This window comes from Oryzias latipes, chromosome 1 (assembly GCF_002234675.1).
Source record: "Oryzias latipes chromosome 1, ASM223467v1".
NCBI lineage: Eukaryota > Metazoa > Chordata > Actinopteri > Beloniformes > Adrianichthyidae > Oryzias > Oryzias latipes.
The window spans coordinates 10,501,222-10,517,811 of NC_019859.2; the positions used below are offsets into that span (position 1 = coordinate 10,501,222).

The following is a 16,590-nucleotide window of genomic DNA, read 5'->3' on the forward strand; positions in this document are numbered from 1 at the left end:
TAAGGATTGAAAAAAAAAAACGATTAAAAAATACAAATTAAAGCAAGTTTATAACAAAGATAAGGACTACAAAATAAAGTTCAGAATTCTCACAGAAATTCTAAACACTGGAAATTCAGGCAGAATTCTATTGACATTTAATTACAAATTCCAGGTTTTTTTTTACTTCTGATGGAAAATTTAAGCAACTAAGTTAGGGGAAAAAATAAAACGTTCCCCTTTTTTTTCTAATCTTGGGGCTTTCCTCTTTTTCTTTATGCTTCCCAGGAAACGTAACAGACAAATCCAAAATAGTATTTAAGATTTGCAAACAGTGGGGTCTAACGATGTCTTTATAGAAAAAGTTGCCTGCAGTGCACGCAAACCTTAAAATATAAGGACAAAAGTCTTAATGACTCATGTCTTCACCAACAGGCCTTGCAAAAAATGTTCATTAAAATAAACCCAAAGATAAAATAAGGATGAAACAAATAACACACAGCCAGACCATGGTAAAGACACCAGGGGCCTGTTTCAGAAAGGAGGTTCGACCAACTCTGAGGTTGAACTTGAACTCTGAGTTGGTCAAAGAGATTAACAACTCTGAGTTTTCTGTTTCAGAGAAGCTGATCCGAGTTAGGTCAATCAACTCTGAGTGGACTGATTCGGAGGTGAGCGTGCGCACCGCGACTATAAGAAGCCATTATCAATGGAGCGCAGATATCACGAGTCACCATGGCAACCGTGAAAAAAAGAGGTCTGCGTATTTTTCGCCAGCTGAACTTGACGTGCTGCTGCAGAGTTACAGTGAATATGAGCACATAGTCCAGAAGAAAAGCAACACCGCTGCATCTGCAAAACAGAGACAGTTAGCGTGGGAAAACATAGCTGCTCAAGTTAATGCCTAAGTTTGCATTTAAATCATTGTTATGAAATATTGACTGTAATAACTTTTTAAATAGCGTAAGGAGTGAAATAAAAAATGGCGATATTTAGGTGTACTTTTGAAGTGTTATTCCTGGTGTAATTGCATGAAATGCTGCATAGTGTACAGAACCAATCTGGGGGGAAAATGCATTTAACGTCGGTAATGTTTAGAGGACTTTTTGTTAACCTTCCCCTCTTGGTCAGTTTAATATTAATACATGCAATTGTGTTTTAAAAGTGAACTTTTGTCTACTGTTGAACCTTTCGCTGCGCGAAGGCTTCTCCTTTCTTTTCTCTCGTCTTTCCGACCGTGGTCAGAAGCGCAGGGGAGATTTCCTCCAGGGCCGAAGGGAATTCTCCTTCGGGGTTCACTTCCCGTTGGAAACCCTCAACCTCCAGAGCGGATTAAGAATGACTCCAAAACAGTTATTCTGGGAATGACACCTTCTCTTTATTTAACTAAGTGCTCCGTCCTCCGAACACACAATATATACCACGCACACACCTCCGCTCCGTGCTCACCCCCCCCCCCCCCCATCTGCACCTGCACTCGCCCCCCCCCCCCCATCTGCACCTGCAATCGCCCCTCCCCTTGTCTCTCGTGGATCGCACCCCGCTCAGCACACACACACTGCAACACTACCCTTGTATTGATCAAGTGGTATAGGTTTATATGGGATTAAGAAAGTAAGCAGTACTAGCAAATTGTGTTTCCAAAAAGTAATTGTTACATTGATCTAATTCAATGTCCCTGATTTCATTTTCATGTAGATGCAATCCTGCAGGAATTAAAAGAACATGGCAGCAGCTAAGAATGAAGTATAAAACCATAATTCAATCAGGTCAAATCTGAGCATGTCATGGATGTAGGCTTTGTTGACAATATTTGACATATGAAACATCTACATAGCAATACATATCTAATGTTGTTTTCATTGTATATGTAATTGACTGCAACGAAAAACGGTAACGCTCAAACAGAAACGTATGGAGCAATGACAAAAAATCGAGTCTTCTCAAAATCCTCGTACGAGGTAAATGTAATTCTCTATGAATCAATGCAGCCTCCTCGTCTATTGGGTCCTCCAAAAAAGAACAAGCCATTCTTGTCACTTAGACCGTCTCTGTCTGTGTGACGGAAATGTGGGCAATGAAGGTTAAAGCGAAAAATACCGCTTCGTCTTTAAAAAGGGGAGGGGACCGGCAGAAACCTTGAGTTTAGGGAATAAAACCTGCTCCCGACCAGGTTAGGTTCACAGCATAAGTAACCATGGACACTGACTCCGTGTATAAGTTACCTCTCTTTCAGAAACGGGTTTGACTTACTCTGCTTTCTCTGGTTTAACAAACCTCCCATTCTGAAACAGAAAACCCAGGGTTTCCCTGATTTCAGGGTTAACATACTCAGAGTTTACACTTAACCTCCTTTCTGAAACAGGCCCCAGGAAGCCAACTTTAAGAGTGAACTTTATTGACTGATCCTTCTGGTTGGTAATGAGGTCTAGACAAAAAGGTAAGAATGTGGAATTCAGAAGCAGAAGGAGCAAGTGCACATGTAATTACCAGAAGATGCTTTTTATTCAGAGTTTTCCAGAGTTGTTTGAGTTTAAAGCTTTTAGATGAGTATAGAACACACCCCAAACCTCCTCTCCAGGTTACAGTGAGCCGACAACAAAAAAGACAGAGACAAACCTCCCTAATAAAAGAAAAGTACTACGGCAAAGCAAGACACGTACATCAATTTTACAACCAGTGTTCAGATTTATTCAGGACACAAATCCTGACGTTTGCAGCAGTATTCTTCACAGAAAACATTTCTCATTTAGGGGAAGTAACAGAAGATGGAGCAAAACTCTTGAGTTTAAGTTGTAAAGAATCTTAATAGTTTTTTGGCCATGAGACACATCACAGGACTAAAAAAAACCCAACTCTTTAAATTCTATAACAATGTCAAGTTATAACTCAGCCTATGAGGATTTTCATTTCTATAACATCTCAGAGTTTTAATGTGTGATGAACCATAACACACAGTTAAAAAGAAGTGCTGTTGTTAGTCTTCGTAAAACCTTCCAGAACTTGTTTCCAAGTTTTTCTTTTTAAAAACAAAAAAAAAAGTGCAAACCCCTTTCTGACCTTCAACGTAAAGCTCTAGCATCTCCATCTCCAGCTAAAAAATGTTGTGTTCCAGCAGAAACTGAGCGTTCAGTATCATTAGATTAATTGTAACAATGGAAGGATATACGGTTGGAAAAGTCAGTATATTCAGTTGAAAACAGTGCCACTTAAATAGACTTGTGCAATCAACCATAAACATACATTACATAACATTCACTCCCTCACAGATAGACAGATTGAAATGTGATAAATAAACCAAATAAAAGTTAAAACATGTGCAGCAGATGGCTTGTTTTACATGAACTATACCAGACAGACGACGCTGAGGATTTTAGGTTTCTTTTCTCATTGGATAAAAGTCTTTTCAAGTACTTGAATGGGTTTTTTTTCCAGCCGTGACCCTTTGAAAAAACTACTATTGAGAACAACCACTTAAAGGGGATGACAGCATCAATGCAGAAGGAAACAAACTCCAAGAGTCACCATGTAGCTGCAACCCCACAGACTTTCCTACCAGTGGAAAGACCACCAACACTCGCTGCTGCCACCTAGAGGTAGCAGTCAAGAATGCATTTTTCTTCACAAGAACACAAACTCCTCACTGCCTTGTCTGATGTTACCCCTGCCACGCTGTTCTGCAGACAGAAGGTGAGGTGGAGGTCCAAAGTGGTTACTGCTGAGAGCGACAAGTCCGTAGTCCTGCCCTCGTCCATCGACAAAGGTGAAAATGGGATACTTCTCCTTGGAGGACGAGAGAACCTGGAAGGACACCACAGTGAAATCATACTTTATTTGCATAAAGCACAATATTTAAACAAATATGTTAAACAAGATAGAGCTAGAAATAAAAAAAAGGATGTTCTATTCCATTTTTAAAAACTATAATTGATGACAAATAAAAGCAAAACAAAGGTTTCTCTTAATTAAAAAAAAAAGAAACTGAAAGCGTTACTTTTCGCTTCATCATTTAAAATATACAATGAGAATAAGCCTGCAAAATAAATCACCAACTTGTTGTTATCCCGATATCATATCATGTCGCAAAAGTTGGCGAAATTTGCAACAAATGGTTACCTTAAATGTGCTAAAACAATCTTATGGCAGCTTGAAGTATTTAACGGATCAAATAAATCCCTTGATGCATTTGACCAATCAGATGGACGCCTTTTATGTTAGACGGTCGCCTCCTATGTAGACGAAGGCCATTTGGAGTTATGTTGACCGTTATTTAAATTAAACTGTTGCAGTGAAATGGAAATGATGTATTTAGTTGTTTTGCTATATGTTTATGTATCACAAGTTATATCTTCATCGCAATATTAATCACTAATATTGCAAATTGCAAGTTTTCCTCATATTGTGCAGAACTAAATAAAAACAAAAAATCCTTTAAAATAATGATAAATAGATGCATTTCCTCTCATTTCTGACAATCACAATTAGTGTACGAGAAAATGGGAGGAAGGTGTGAAGCTCACCATGCCAACAACAGAGCACATGGACTCAAAGTCCTCCTTGGTCCGCGCGTAGAAGCCGATAGTGCAGCTGGGATCCATGCGGCTGAAGGGCATTTTCTTTGGAGAACTACAGTGAAAGGACTGCAGAGAGAAACATGAGATAAGGGTCAGACAAGCACAGGTCAACAATAGACTCCAATCTGTTTGGGCAAAAGACGTACAGAGTGTTAAAAAATGAGAACACAGACTTGGAGTTCTGCTGACATTAGAGGAAGACGTACTGTCTTACTGTGGGCAGGACAGGGCAACATGATAACAAACCTCCAATGAGAAGTTGGCCTGAGTGAAATCAACGACTGGTTGGCAGTAATGGGGGTCCAGGTACAACAGCTGCTCATCTGTCCAACAGAGATGTATTTAAGTAAAAATTTCCTCCTTAGACAAGAAAAAAAGCATTTGTCCCCCAATAATTCTATATATAAAAAGAGAAAGAAGTTGGTTCCCACCTTGGAAACCAATGAAGTAAAGTGAATGTTTGGGTTTGCCTCCAATAATTCCAATGCAGCAGTCCAGACTTAGAATGTTCTGAAAGTCAAAACCAAAGTTTTCAATTTGATACACTGGGTTTTAATCTTCAGCGTGAAGTTTTTGCAGCGTAACACAGACCTTGACGCATTCAATGTACGACGGGTTGAGGGCCTCTCCTCCCAGCCGGACCGGCACCAGGATGATGACAGACTTCCACGCCTGGCTGGAAGGATCAGCGACTCTTTGACTTAGTGAGGGATCACAAAGCTGTAGCACGTCTTCTTTGTAAACTAAAGTCAACATCAAACCAAGAACATCCTTACAAGTGAAGCCCAACAATGTCATCTCGACATCAGATGTCTGACATTCTCACCAGTGCAGTCCTGTGCCACATACACAGCCAAGCTCTGCCCGACCGACGTTTTTGCCACCGCTTTTCTGGAGAGAATAAGAAAGGGGAAAAAAAACGAATGTTATTGTCTTTATTTGGGTAAATAAAATGATCTTACAATAAAAAGGTTCTTACCGTAGTATGTGTGCCACTACTGAAGGGCCATACCAGTCTCCTGCTTTCTTTCCAGAACCTTTGCCGATATCCACCAGCTGATGAACACCAAAAGGTGCTGGAGGTTGATCACCAAACAAGGTAACAAGTTTTTGGTGGGTGGGCTCTGCCTGTCGGTCCCTTGAAGATTCCGTTTTTTTCTTCTGGGAACTTGAACAGGATTTCTCAGGTGTGGTGGAAGCACGAGGAGCGCCAAAAGAAGGGATGGGGACCCCTGCAGCCCGCACTGGGGAGCGCGGTCGGAAGATCTCAAAGTCCACGTCAGTGAGCTGGTGAGCGTCTGGCCAAGTCCAATCTACAAGATAAACAACATTTAAAAAAATAAAAAAACATGTCTACTTAAGTCTCAAAACCTCAGCAAACTTATTCTTAAAAAGGCCAATTGCTGTTATGAGATTTTTATTTTTATTAAAACAAATGGCTAAAAAGGTGGCTGTGAAACAGAGGAAGAGCGATCAGCTGCAGGGTTGGTGGCTTGTTTCCTAGTTACTTAAGTCACATGACAGAGTACCTTTAAGTAAGTCTTTAGTAATGCAGATTTTTTTAGGCTATTTCATACATTTATTTCACTGTTCCTGAGAACATATCCTTAGTATCCTCTCGAGTGTAAGCCTGTTGTAAAGATTTTACTGATGAATGATTGCCTCTCCTCTGAGAACCACCAGCAAAGGAAGTTCCTACCGGAACGTATTTGCTTTGATGGACATTAAACGTCCGTGCTGCTGCTGGTAAGTTTGGTTAGCAGCACTTCCCATCAGTGTGTGAATGTGAGCGTGTTTGTGAACGGGTAGAGGGGAAGCAGCATAAATAGACTGAGCACTAATATGAAGAAAACTGCTCTGTAAGCAAAGACAGAGCGATTTGAGTTTATAGGCAACATGTAAAAAATTTAAAGGAAAACAAATTCAAGGTGAGAAAAAGAAAAGTTAGAGAATTGATGTTTTTTCATTCTGGAAAAAACTTGTACCGGTATACTAAAAACTCTCAGCCAAGTTCAACTTTGTAAAGTATTTTATAAGAAAATAGGAGTGCAAGAGAAATGTTTGCATTTCAAAAAGTGATCCAACAGCATTGAGGTTAGTGTAATCCAGGGCAGGCTGATGGTTTAAAGGCAAACCTTCATAATCCTCAAGCTAAAAGTAGAGAAAGAACATTTTGGATGATTCAGACAAAAAAAAAACAGTTATACCAACAATAGAGATGAGGGGAAGTTTTCTTTCCTGATGATATGGTCAAAGGAGAAAAAAACGAAAAAAAGAAAGAAAAAAATCCAGAATCTCATGAAACACATGATCCAACTCTACTATGTAAAAACAAGCGACCATTTATGAACAAAATGAGGATCTACGAGATTAACTTGATAAAAAAGGATCTGCTAGTGACAAATTTAACACTGAAATATAACAGGACAAGAAGAGAAAAGGTTAATGACAGAGTCAATCAAGTAGGACATTTGAAACTTAAACTAAATACTTCAGTTGAAATTAACTTAAACTAACTAATTAACTAAAACAGCTAAACTCCTCCCAGAAATGTCCGAAACATGTGCAGACATTCCTCATTGTTTTACGACAGCCTGCTTAAGGATTTTGAAAATAAAAAAAGTATAGACATTTGCCTTTAAAGATACAAACTCACAAAAAAGCCACAGCTGAAGACCTCCATCAGAGTAAAAGTGCGAGACACAAACCTGGTGGCATTAAGTGAAGCAACAGTCCCTGCGCCAGCAGCATCTGCCCGCTCCGCAGCATGCAGCCCCAGCCACAATCGGTGGTCAAAGTGGAGCCTTCAAGTTGAGGAAATTCCCTTCTGTAGGTCAACCAGATCCTGGAGACAAAATCCAGACGAAATCGCTCCACCTCATCTGTGAGCAAAGAACCAGAAGGACAACAGAAGTTATAAAGGAGTGAAAGAAAAACAACTAAAATCAGAACTTCTGTTACACGGTAACAGCAATATTTCAGCTTTTAAAGCAGTTTTGTGAAGTTGTGATCACAGAAATAAAGTTAAAAATGAGTTTGTACATTAGGGAACCCTTCTGCATGGACAGGCTCAAATGAATTCAAATGATTAAAGCGGCTCTACGGACACGTTTTAACCTCAAAGTGACAGAAAAAGAAACACTTCATTTGCAGCTAGTAAAATATAAACAAAACATAGAAATTAAAAAAGGGGTTAGAAGGAAATAAGCAGTAGCCATTAGGAATGTTTTTTTAGAAACAAAAGAGATGAACAGCTTTTTCTGCAAAACGACTTCAACAGTTTCTCTCTAAAAGTGAACTGAGGACAACCTGACTTCCTAGTGGTGAAAAACAAAGACATTACAGTTGGCAATGATACACGAATTCCATTTTACACTTAATGCTATTAAGTAAAATTTCCTTAACAACTCAAGGAGATTTTTCTCTGTCTATTACAAAGGAACAGTTTCTTTTTTTATTTTAATTCAAATGCAGAGAAAAGCTACATAAATGACTTTAGTTAATCAAACAAACCCCTGCAGTCTCTGCAGTTGCAACAATAACTGTTTGTCAGACAAACCGAAGACAAATGTTGTGTTTACCTTCACTGTTGAGCAGATAGGCGTGTCCCAGAACAAAAATGGGTGAAGTCTTGTTGAAGGAAGTTTTAGTCTTAACAGTCCAACCTGTTGAGACAACAGCAACAACAACAACAAAAAAACAGCAACTGGTTAAATGCACATTAATTACAAGTTCTTATGCTCCTTTTCAAGGGTTCTGTCCAGCCCTCATACCATATTTGACATTGTTCCACGCGGACATCAGTTTGGCCTTCAGTTTGTCCATCTCGTCAGGCTCTTCGGCCGCCTCTCTACTGGAACTTGGAACCGGATGAGGCCTGAATCTGTGGCTGTTCTGCCATTCCAGAGTTTGCTGCCTCCGGCTCTCCAACGGCTCCTCCTGCATCACTCCGGCCACGAAGGACACCGTGTTGGAAGAGACCGAGTTCATGTTTCTGAACATTTACCAGTGGACTCTAATGCTCTTCATTGCAACAAAAAACCTGATCTGTAAAACAACAAAAACAAGACGAGCAGAGCTTGAACAATCATTGAACATTTTTGGTTCAACTTCAAAAAATGTTCTACTTTTCTGGAAAACTTTAACTTATTAAATGCAGTCCTTGCTTTTCCTGGACTCCACATACCCAAGCATCGTAGGATTGTAGTCTTTACTAACCCCTAAAGTGAGCCAATAGTATTTTAATGTGACTATCAAATAATGCAGACAAAATTGGAAGAATTTGTTTGGGCTGTTGTTAGTCAAATGCACACTGTATCCAAGTGAAGTAGACTAGTGAATAATTAAACAGGCTGAAATTGAATGAACTATTTACTCTGGTTGTATCATTGGTATTAATTTAAAACAAGGAACTTTAGAAAATAAATCCCACTCATCATGTGATTGCCATTCAATAACCGGTCTTTCGGGATTGTGCAATCGTGAAGAGTCATCTGATTGGTTTTGAGGTTGAAAGTTAAGCGGTAACCGTATTTGACATATTTCCCTAAAAAGGTAGTTCTTCTAATTTTCTACTACCTTCAGCAAAACTCAGCGCTTCCCTAAAAGCACATTCAGCACAGAATTGAATATTTAGAGCCTCCAAACGTACCTGTGTTTAGGGAATTTAGGTAGGTCATACTCATGTCCATGGTGGTTCGGCTGACCCAGCTTTGCTACAAACAAGCTAGCTCTGGCGCTAACACCGGCGTTAGCTTTAAAACCTCTAAACACGAATGGGCCACTAAGGATATGCTTACTTTTACAATTTAGTATCGCTATAGCCAGTGCTGTTATCGTCCCCCATTTCATCTGATGGCCAATTATGAGATGAACGACTACAGTGAAGATGTGTTCCTCTAAAACAGTTACCGCTTTAGCATCTTCTGTTCTGTCATAGCAGTCACTTCCTGTTCTTTTCGGGAAGCGCACTGTCCGGATGGAACGCGATTGGTTGAAATCTTTTGTTTGAGAAAGCTAATTGGCTACTTTTCTTGGGTAGGTGGGACTTCAAAGTCATGTACGTAGAGCGTGGTTTATCAAGTCAAGTGCTTTTTCTACGCAGAAAAGCAGTTCTTTATTTATTTATTATGGCCCGCAGCAGTCATAGACTGCAAGGACCATATTGTAATTTATTTATTTATTTATTTATTTCACCAGAGTAAGCCTATGTAATCCTTGATGTCAAAACCTATGTTTGCAAAGTCACCTCCTAGGAAAAACAAAACGTTGATTCATTTTATGTTTTTGTTACCGTTATGATAATTATAATACCGAACTATTGTTTTTTTTAAATAAAACCGTAAAAACGGTGAGATGAAACAACACATACAGAATGCTTTCTGCTTTCTTGGTTTTAAACAGCAAGAAAGAACATGACAACAAATAAAAAGGTCGGAGACGGTGTGTCTTGGAAGATATTTTAGAGCTTTATTCCACATACTGCACTTTAGGGGCAGATTTACTACACTGGGCACATTAGCAAGTGGATGCAAATCAAAAATAGCACCAATGGGAGTGTTCAGTTGTGAATGGCAAGATTTTAAAACTGTATTTAATCAACAAACAGAGACTAAGCCAACTCATTTCAGCACTGACCAAAATAGGTTTTACCCAGAGCAATGAATTTAATGGGACTGGAATGCAAACAAGCTGAGCTGCTGATGAGCAAAAGCCACAGACTTACTAACTGTAACGTAAAGTAGTTCACATGCAGACTGTGAACAGATTTGATTTATAAATTCCATTCATTTTTTTTTGTAAAAAAAGTTTATAAACATTGGGATGTGTAAATTGAAGTCTATAGCATACAACAAAAAGAATCTTTTACGTTATGACCAGCTCTCCCTGTAATTTGCCTATTTGGTAACAAGGTCTTTTTCTTGCTCTTAGGGAAAATGCATAGCAACCTCCAATGAAGTCTCCAATAATTGAAAACTAGACCATTGTACTGTAAATGTAAAAGCAGCATGGCTTGGCAGTCATGTTTCAATAATGCATCTATACTTAACAAGAAGTGTCCAGCAAGATCTAAACTAAAGTTCTTGGACTTTGTTTGCTTTTTATGCAGGAAAACAAAATAGGCAGTGAATCATTAGAAACAACATTTAGGAAGTCAGTTTGTACAGATCAGTTAAATAAGCCCTATTCATTATTTATTTTTTCATTTTCGCACCTTATAAATAAATACTGACAGCCACTTCTGAACCCCAAGATGAAGTTTGCATTAAGTGCAATAAGATAGTAGTAAATCTGTCCCAGATTTCTGGGTTTGAGTCACATTTACCACAAACAAAATTACCCTTAATGGTACAACCAAAACAGGTTAGAGGGAGCAGAAAGTGTGGAATGTTTTTCATATCTGGACTTTTTTGTTCCCTTAAAGAATCCATGCTTGATAGCAATCACAAAGATGTAAGAAGAACCAAGAATAGGGATCTTTTTCTTTCAAATAAAGTGCAAGTAGACTGCTCTTACTTAAAAAATTTTAATGGGACTTTAAATCATTTAATTTTTTTTCTCATATAAGATAACTGGAGTTGACCTGATACTTTCATTGTTACATAAAGATTTAAGAAAGATTCATTAAAAGAATATTCCCTGTTTTTTCTAAGTTCTAATTAACAGTCACATGAAGACCAAGATAGATATTTGATGGTACAATTTTACAGTTTAAATTTACTGCAAACATATTGTAAAAAAAACAAATGTATACTCAGTCAGCCTGTGTGGAGTAGCACCAGTTTAGCTCTGAAAAAAAGGGGTTAGAGCTTCATTCAAGAAACTTTGTCCACGTTTGTAATGACACCATGAACCACTAGAGGGCAGTGCAGCACTGTGTTGTTCTGAAGCCTGTTTCCATGACCAGGAAAATCCAATACTTTGGAGAAAATAGACAAATATCAAACTAATTAATTTATAGAAATTGCAAAAATGGAAAAGTAATAGGAATATTTTACACGTTTTTGTCCCTTTTTGGGTTCATTCACTACATGTTATCACATGCATGTAAGAACCTAAGACTCCAACTTCCACTTGTTTTATATAACAATCTGTCTTGAGCTAACAGAAGGTTAAATTTGAGGTTTCTACAAAATAGGCAACATATTATTGTCTTTTGTGTGTACATTAAAAACTCACTCTGATGAAAATTGTGATTTTGGTGTTTTAAACATGTTCTTGTGGTATTTTTCTGCAAATGGAGGACACGTAAATTTAGAAATTTAGGCTTAAAATGGAATTTCTCAGTATTTTCTTTATTCAAATTGCTATCAATCAGGAGCATCCACTAAATGACTAGATCCATGTACATCTTTGTTTATACAAAGGATAATGGGAAGTAAATGTATTCCTTGCTTTTCCTGGACTCCACAGCTTACTCCGTGCTAATGGTTCTGGCCACAATTTAGAGGTAAATTTCTAATGAACTCCTGACAAACTATGTCCTAGAAATCAAAAGTAGCTTTGATTTAGGCTAAAAACACCATAATCATAATTAAAAGACCATTAGAAATGCTTTTACAATAGATCAAATGATGATCGAAGTGGATATTTAATGACTGTTTACTTTTATACAGCTCCTCTTGCCACCATGTCACTGCAATTTTCTGTTTTTAAAATGTGTAAAACAAAAATATGATAAACGAGCACTACAGAAATAGCAGTTCAATACCTTCAATTACCTGGATCAGATTATTTTGTTTGCATGATCACTTGGAAAATCTAGGAACAATATAATTTTTAGTCTGAAGTTTGCTTTCTGGGAGGTGCCTTTAAATGACTGACACATCAGAATGTGTGACTGCAAACTGGTACTGCAACAGAATCCAGTGTTGGACTGTGGTGTCACTTGCCGCTCTAAAGCACAATCTGTGCACTCACATTCAGTAAAGTATCTACAATGAATAGGGAATTCATCCATCTTCTAAACCCGTTTTATCCCTTCCAGGGTCACAGGGCAGTTGGAGCCTAACCAATCGTGGGCAAAGGCGGAGGACACCCTGGAAAGCTCGCCAGTCTGTCGCAGAGCCACAATCACACACCCATGCACACCTAAGGGCAATTAAGAGTGACCAATTAACCTATAAAAATGAATTAAAAAGCAACAACTCTCAAACTGAACTGGAAAACCAGACATTTGAGTTGATTGACATATATTTAGTCATGTCAGTAAATCTTTTAGTGTTTTTACAGTTTTATTTTAGCGTAAATTTGCCTATTTTTCAGACTTGTGAAATTGAAAATTTTGACCCTAAAAAAAAGACGAAAAAAAAGAAACGCATTGGATGCAGAAAATGACCCTTTCCTGTACCAATCATACCCACATGCCCGTCTGTACCTGAGCCCCTTAAAATGATTTGCATTATGTACAGTGGATGGTTACAAACTACATGGTAAGGATGAGACACGGTAGATAAAATGTCAGGTAAATATATCTGTCATTGACTGAATCATCTTTATCCATTGCCACGCTGAGAATTCCACTAGCTAAAGTTGCTAAACCTAATTGCCATTTAATGGATAACTCTTTTTTTTAACAATAACCATGTAATTGTTACACTTTATTACTATAAGCTCTACCTCTTTCAAAGCCCTTCGATAAATAAATGATGTATGCTACTTCCATGAGTGTCTTCCTGCTTAAACCAACACTCCACTTCATTTGTGCTTGAAACAAGTTCTACTGTTTCTAATGCAGTGCAGAGGATTTTTAACTGCATTTTCTTTTTAGGTATGACCCATTTCCTGGTCATACTGGTCCCTCAAAAAAAAAAAGGCACTGCTAACACCCTCCTAAACACGCCCTCAAACAAACTTGTCCCCTAACACATGGATTATAGCAGGAGTTGGGATTAAAATGCATGGAAATCAGCCGCTGACACTGCTGCCTCCTGAGGCAGCGAGGGGGGGCGGGGGGGGGGGGTGTTCGTGGCGGCCTTCCTGCAAATGGGAGATAAGCGCTTCACCTCCACTGAGGGATGCAGCCTTCAAGAATCCTCTGAAATAGACACAATCTAGATAAAAACACACATTTGCACACAATCCTTTTTTTGTTTGTTTTTTTGCCAAATCCACAGACAGAGAGCCAGCTTTGGCAATGTCTGACCATTTCCCCCGGAAACCGTAAACTGTGGAATAAACTCCTGCAAATGTCACACTGCTGCTGCATGTAATCCTCGATGTAAATATGATAACTTGACATTGACAAGCTGTAAAAAAGAGAAAGGCCTGATTTGGAGATGGAGTGAGAGATTTGGTATTCACAGTTTTCAGCATGTTTTGATCAGTAAAGCACTTTTTCACCTGTCCTACAGCCGTTACATGCGTTCACGCTGACCCTCACAAATACATCTGATAAAGTGTTAAACATTAAGAGTCCTTTCAATAAGTTACTCGTAATAGAAAACCTGCAAGTCAGCCTTACAACATTTACTTTGCACCCTTTTCAAGTTATATTCATTAAACTGATTTTGAATTAATATATACCACTTTATATACTCTGAAACTGGAATGTACACTGCTTTAAGTGCTTGCTTTTTTCCAAAAAGGCTTTTTTTTTCACACCAACGTCTGTTTAGAAACACAGAAGGGGTCACATTTTCAGCAGGCTGCTGCTACTTGCTGCAGTTTTTTCGAGCGGTGACCCTGCAGAATTCTGGGTCGCCGCTGCAGTGCCAGCAGCTCCTCGAGCTCCAGCCAGAGTGTCAGGTTTTCCCGCGACACCTCCCTGCTTCTCCTCTGATGACTTAGTCTGCTGCTCTTTGCTCTTGGCCCCCTCCTGAGAGCCTAGCTTGATTGGCCCCAGCACGTTTTTGGCCACCGTGGTCAGCTGGCTGACGAAGCTCGTCTTGTCGCCCGGGGAAACGGGCCGCGACTTGCAGAGGGAAGGTCCACAGAGGGATGGTGTGACTGATGTAGGAGATGGGGAGGGAGAAGGAGAATGTTCCTCCACCACTTCCAAGCGACATTTGTCCTCCCAGTCCAGCGTCCCCCTGTAGCAGTTGACCGAGCCCAACCCCTGTCTCACTTTGCTCAGCAGGAGCGGCTGCCCGTGTGAGGGAACGACGGGAGCTAGGACCTGAGCGGAGAGTTTGGGGCTTTTGCTCCCTAGGTCGGAAGTTCTTGTGTCACTGCTGTCCCCGGCACCTGGCGCTTTAAAAGTTTTGTTCATACTCAGATGAGTTCCTGTTCCTGTTGAGCTGATGCCCGTAGACTTATCTGGAGCAGGAGAGCTCTTGCTCAAGGCAGCAGCCGCTAAACCAGACCGACTTTTGCTGTCTCCATCCTGTTTTGGTCCAGGTTTGTCCGCCAACAGCTCCTCTTGGGGACTTTTACTGTTAGATAAACTTCTGGCTGGCTTTGATTCTTGCTGAGGAATGTCAGCCTTACTCAGAGAAACCTTCTCGGGGCCGTTCTGTCCACCTAAACCTCCCGTGGTTTTGACAGGGCTGCTTGGAGTTGTAGCTTTAGAGGTTTCTGAACTTATTCTGGAACTTTGAGGGTTAAAATTCCTCTCACTTCCAAGAGACCTTCTTGCCAGAGACGATTGAAATTCTCCTCCTTCGGCTAGAGTTTTAACAGCCCTGGTGTCCCTTTCTTTCTCCCGCTCCCTCCCTCTTTCCCTCTCCTCCCTGTCTCTTCCAGCCAGCAGCGTCTCCCTGCTGAGTGGAGACTCCTGCCGACCGAGTCTCCTAACAGGTTTCAGCACACCCGTCTCTGGGGCATTAAAGGATGAGGTCGAGGGGGGAGGATTGGGAGGTAAATTTTCTCCCTCTGTCTCCAGCAGGCTTTGGAGCCCAAGCTCACAGAGGAAGGCATCCTTGCGGTACTCGGAGTGCTGCACCTCCAGGCTGTGTTTCCTCAGCAGACCTCCGAGACCCCCTGTTGAACTGGACTGAGTCAGCGGCGAGCCCAGCTTCTCTGCCGACTGCACCCGTTTGAGAAGAGGAGAGCGGGGCGGCTCTGCGCTCTTCGGCCTTGGACGAACCACAGGCGGGGAAGAGTGGAGCTTGACGGGGAAGGACTGTGTGGTGTTGGAGCTCCCTATGGTGTGACCAGGCAACGGTGGCGGGGAGGATTGAGTTGGGGACGGTGTGTGGGCCAGGGGGGACAGAGGGATGTTGCCAGCAGATTTGCATCGGGCAGAGCGATACTGGCGATGAAGTTTTGGGGAGAGGCCGTGCAGCGAGCTGGGCCTCATGTGCTGAGAGGGAGAGGGGGAGTTTGGAGTGCTGGAAGCTGGAGAGCTGCTCTGGGAGGAAGCGCCTGAAGAGTAGAAGAACAAAGCGCAAATCTGGGCTCAGTTTGATGTAAATATATAAAATTATGACCATGTTTATCTTTTCACAGCTCAGTTATACATTTCCAGAAAAATACCCAGGTATGGGGGCTCAGGGTTGGAGCGGTAACCCTGAGTTGGGGACCGAGCAGACAGGCTGTGAGTGGGAGAACCAGGAAGACTTTCACTGGAGGACAGAGAGCGGTTCAAAGAGGACAGACTGCGGCTGGTGTGGAGAAGGTTGGACTGCTTTGTGATCTTCCGGAACAAGGAGCTGCGTTTCTTACTGTACAGAAGACACAGTGAAAAGAGAGAAAAATAAACAAAATAAACATGACAGTGTGTTTAAGTCCCACTCCAATCATCTTCTAATATATTTTAAAAGCATTCCCAGTAGTCTTTTAATCATGATTATGCCGTTTTTAGCCAAAATGGGGGGAAAAAGGGTCGTTTTCTAGAACATAGTTTCTGCAGAGCGGCAGTAGTTCATTAGAAATTTGCCTCTTAGTTGTGGGTGGGACTGTTGTCTGCAAGTGGATGCATCAGAATGGAGCAGAGCAGGGAGCTTGTGGCCCGTCAATTGTAGATTTTTCGTAACAACTACAAGCTTTTTCAAACAGCATTTTTTTTGTATGCTCCTGTTTTACAATGATTTGAAAAACGAAAAACTCAGAAATGCAATTTTAACTTCCATTATTTTTATTTATATATGTCCTCCAT

The 16,590-nt window shown here is 40.4% G+C and overlaps 2 protein-coding genes across 4 annotated transcripts in view; both read right to left on the reverse strand.

Annotated features, from left to right (window-relative positions):
• Positions 1–2,462: 2,462 nt before the first annotated feature.
• On the reverse strand, positions 2,463–9,549 carry atg4d (autophagy related 4D cysteine peptidase). Of its 2 annotated transcripts, none has more exons than XM_011474314.3 (11): positions 9,465–9,549; positions 8,327–8,600; positions 8,135–8,218; positions 7,262–7,435; positions 5,533–5,866; positions 5,380–5,444; positions 5,145–5,296; positions 4,985–5,063; positions 4,800–4,876; positions 4,500–4,619; positions 2,463–3,780 (listed from the first exon to the last, which is right to left on the reverse strand). In XM_011474314.3, the coding sequence occupies exons 2-11, from the start codon at positions 8,553–8,555 to the stop codon at positions 3,601–3,603; spliced, it is 1,494 nt and encodes a 497-aa protein (XP_011472616.1). In that variant the 5' UTR covers positions 8,556–8,600; positions 9,465–9,549; the 3' UTR covers positions 2,463–3,600. The 2 variants fall into 2 exon arrangements, with proteins under 2 accessions (XP_011472616.1, XP_004065858.1); XM_004065810.4 differs by having other exon boundaries at positions 9,205–9,525.
• A 449-nt stretch (positions 9,550–9,998) lies between these two features.
• The window catches only part of LOC101162504 (microtubule-associated serine/threonine-protein kinase 1), an 87,825-nt gene continuing 81,233 nt past the window's right edge, over positions 9,999–16,590 (reverse strand). For both annotated transcript variants that reach the window (XM_023955759.1, XM_023955762.1), the window contains 2 exons: positions 15,969–16,156; positions 9,999–15,857 (listed from right to left, as the gene is read on the reverse strand). In XM_023955759.1, coding sequence (XP_023811527.1) covers positions 14,185–15,857; positions 15,969–16,156 — 1,861 coding nt within the window. In that variant the 3' untranslated portion in view covers positions 9,999–14,184. The remainder of the gene's footprint in view (positions 15,858–15,968; positions 16,157–16,590) is intronic.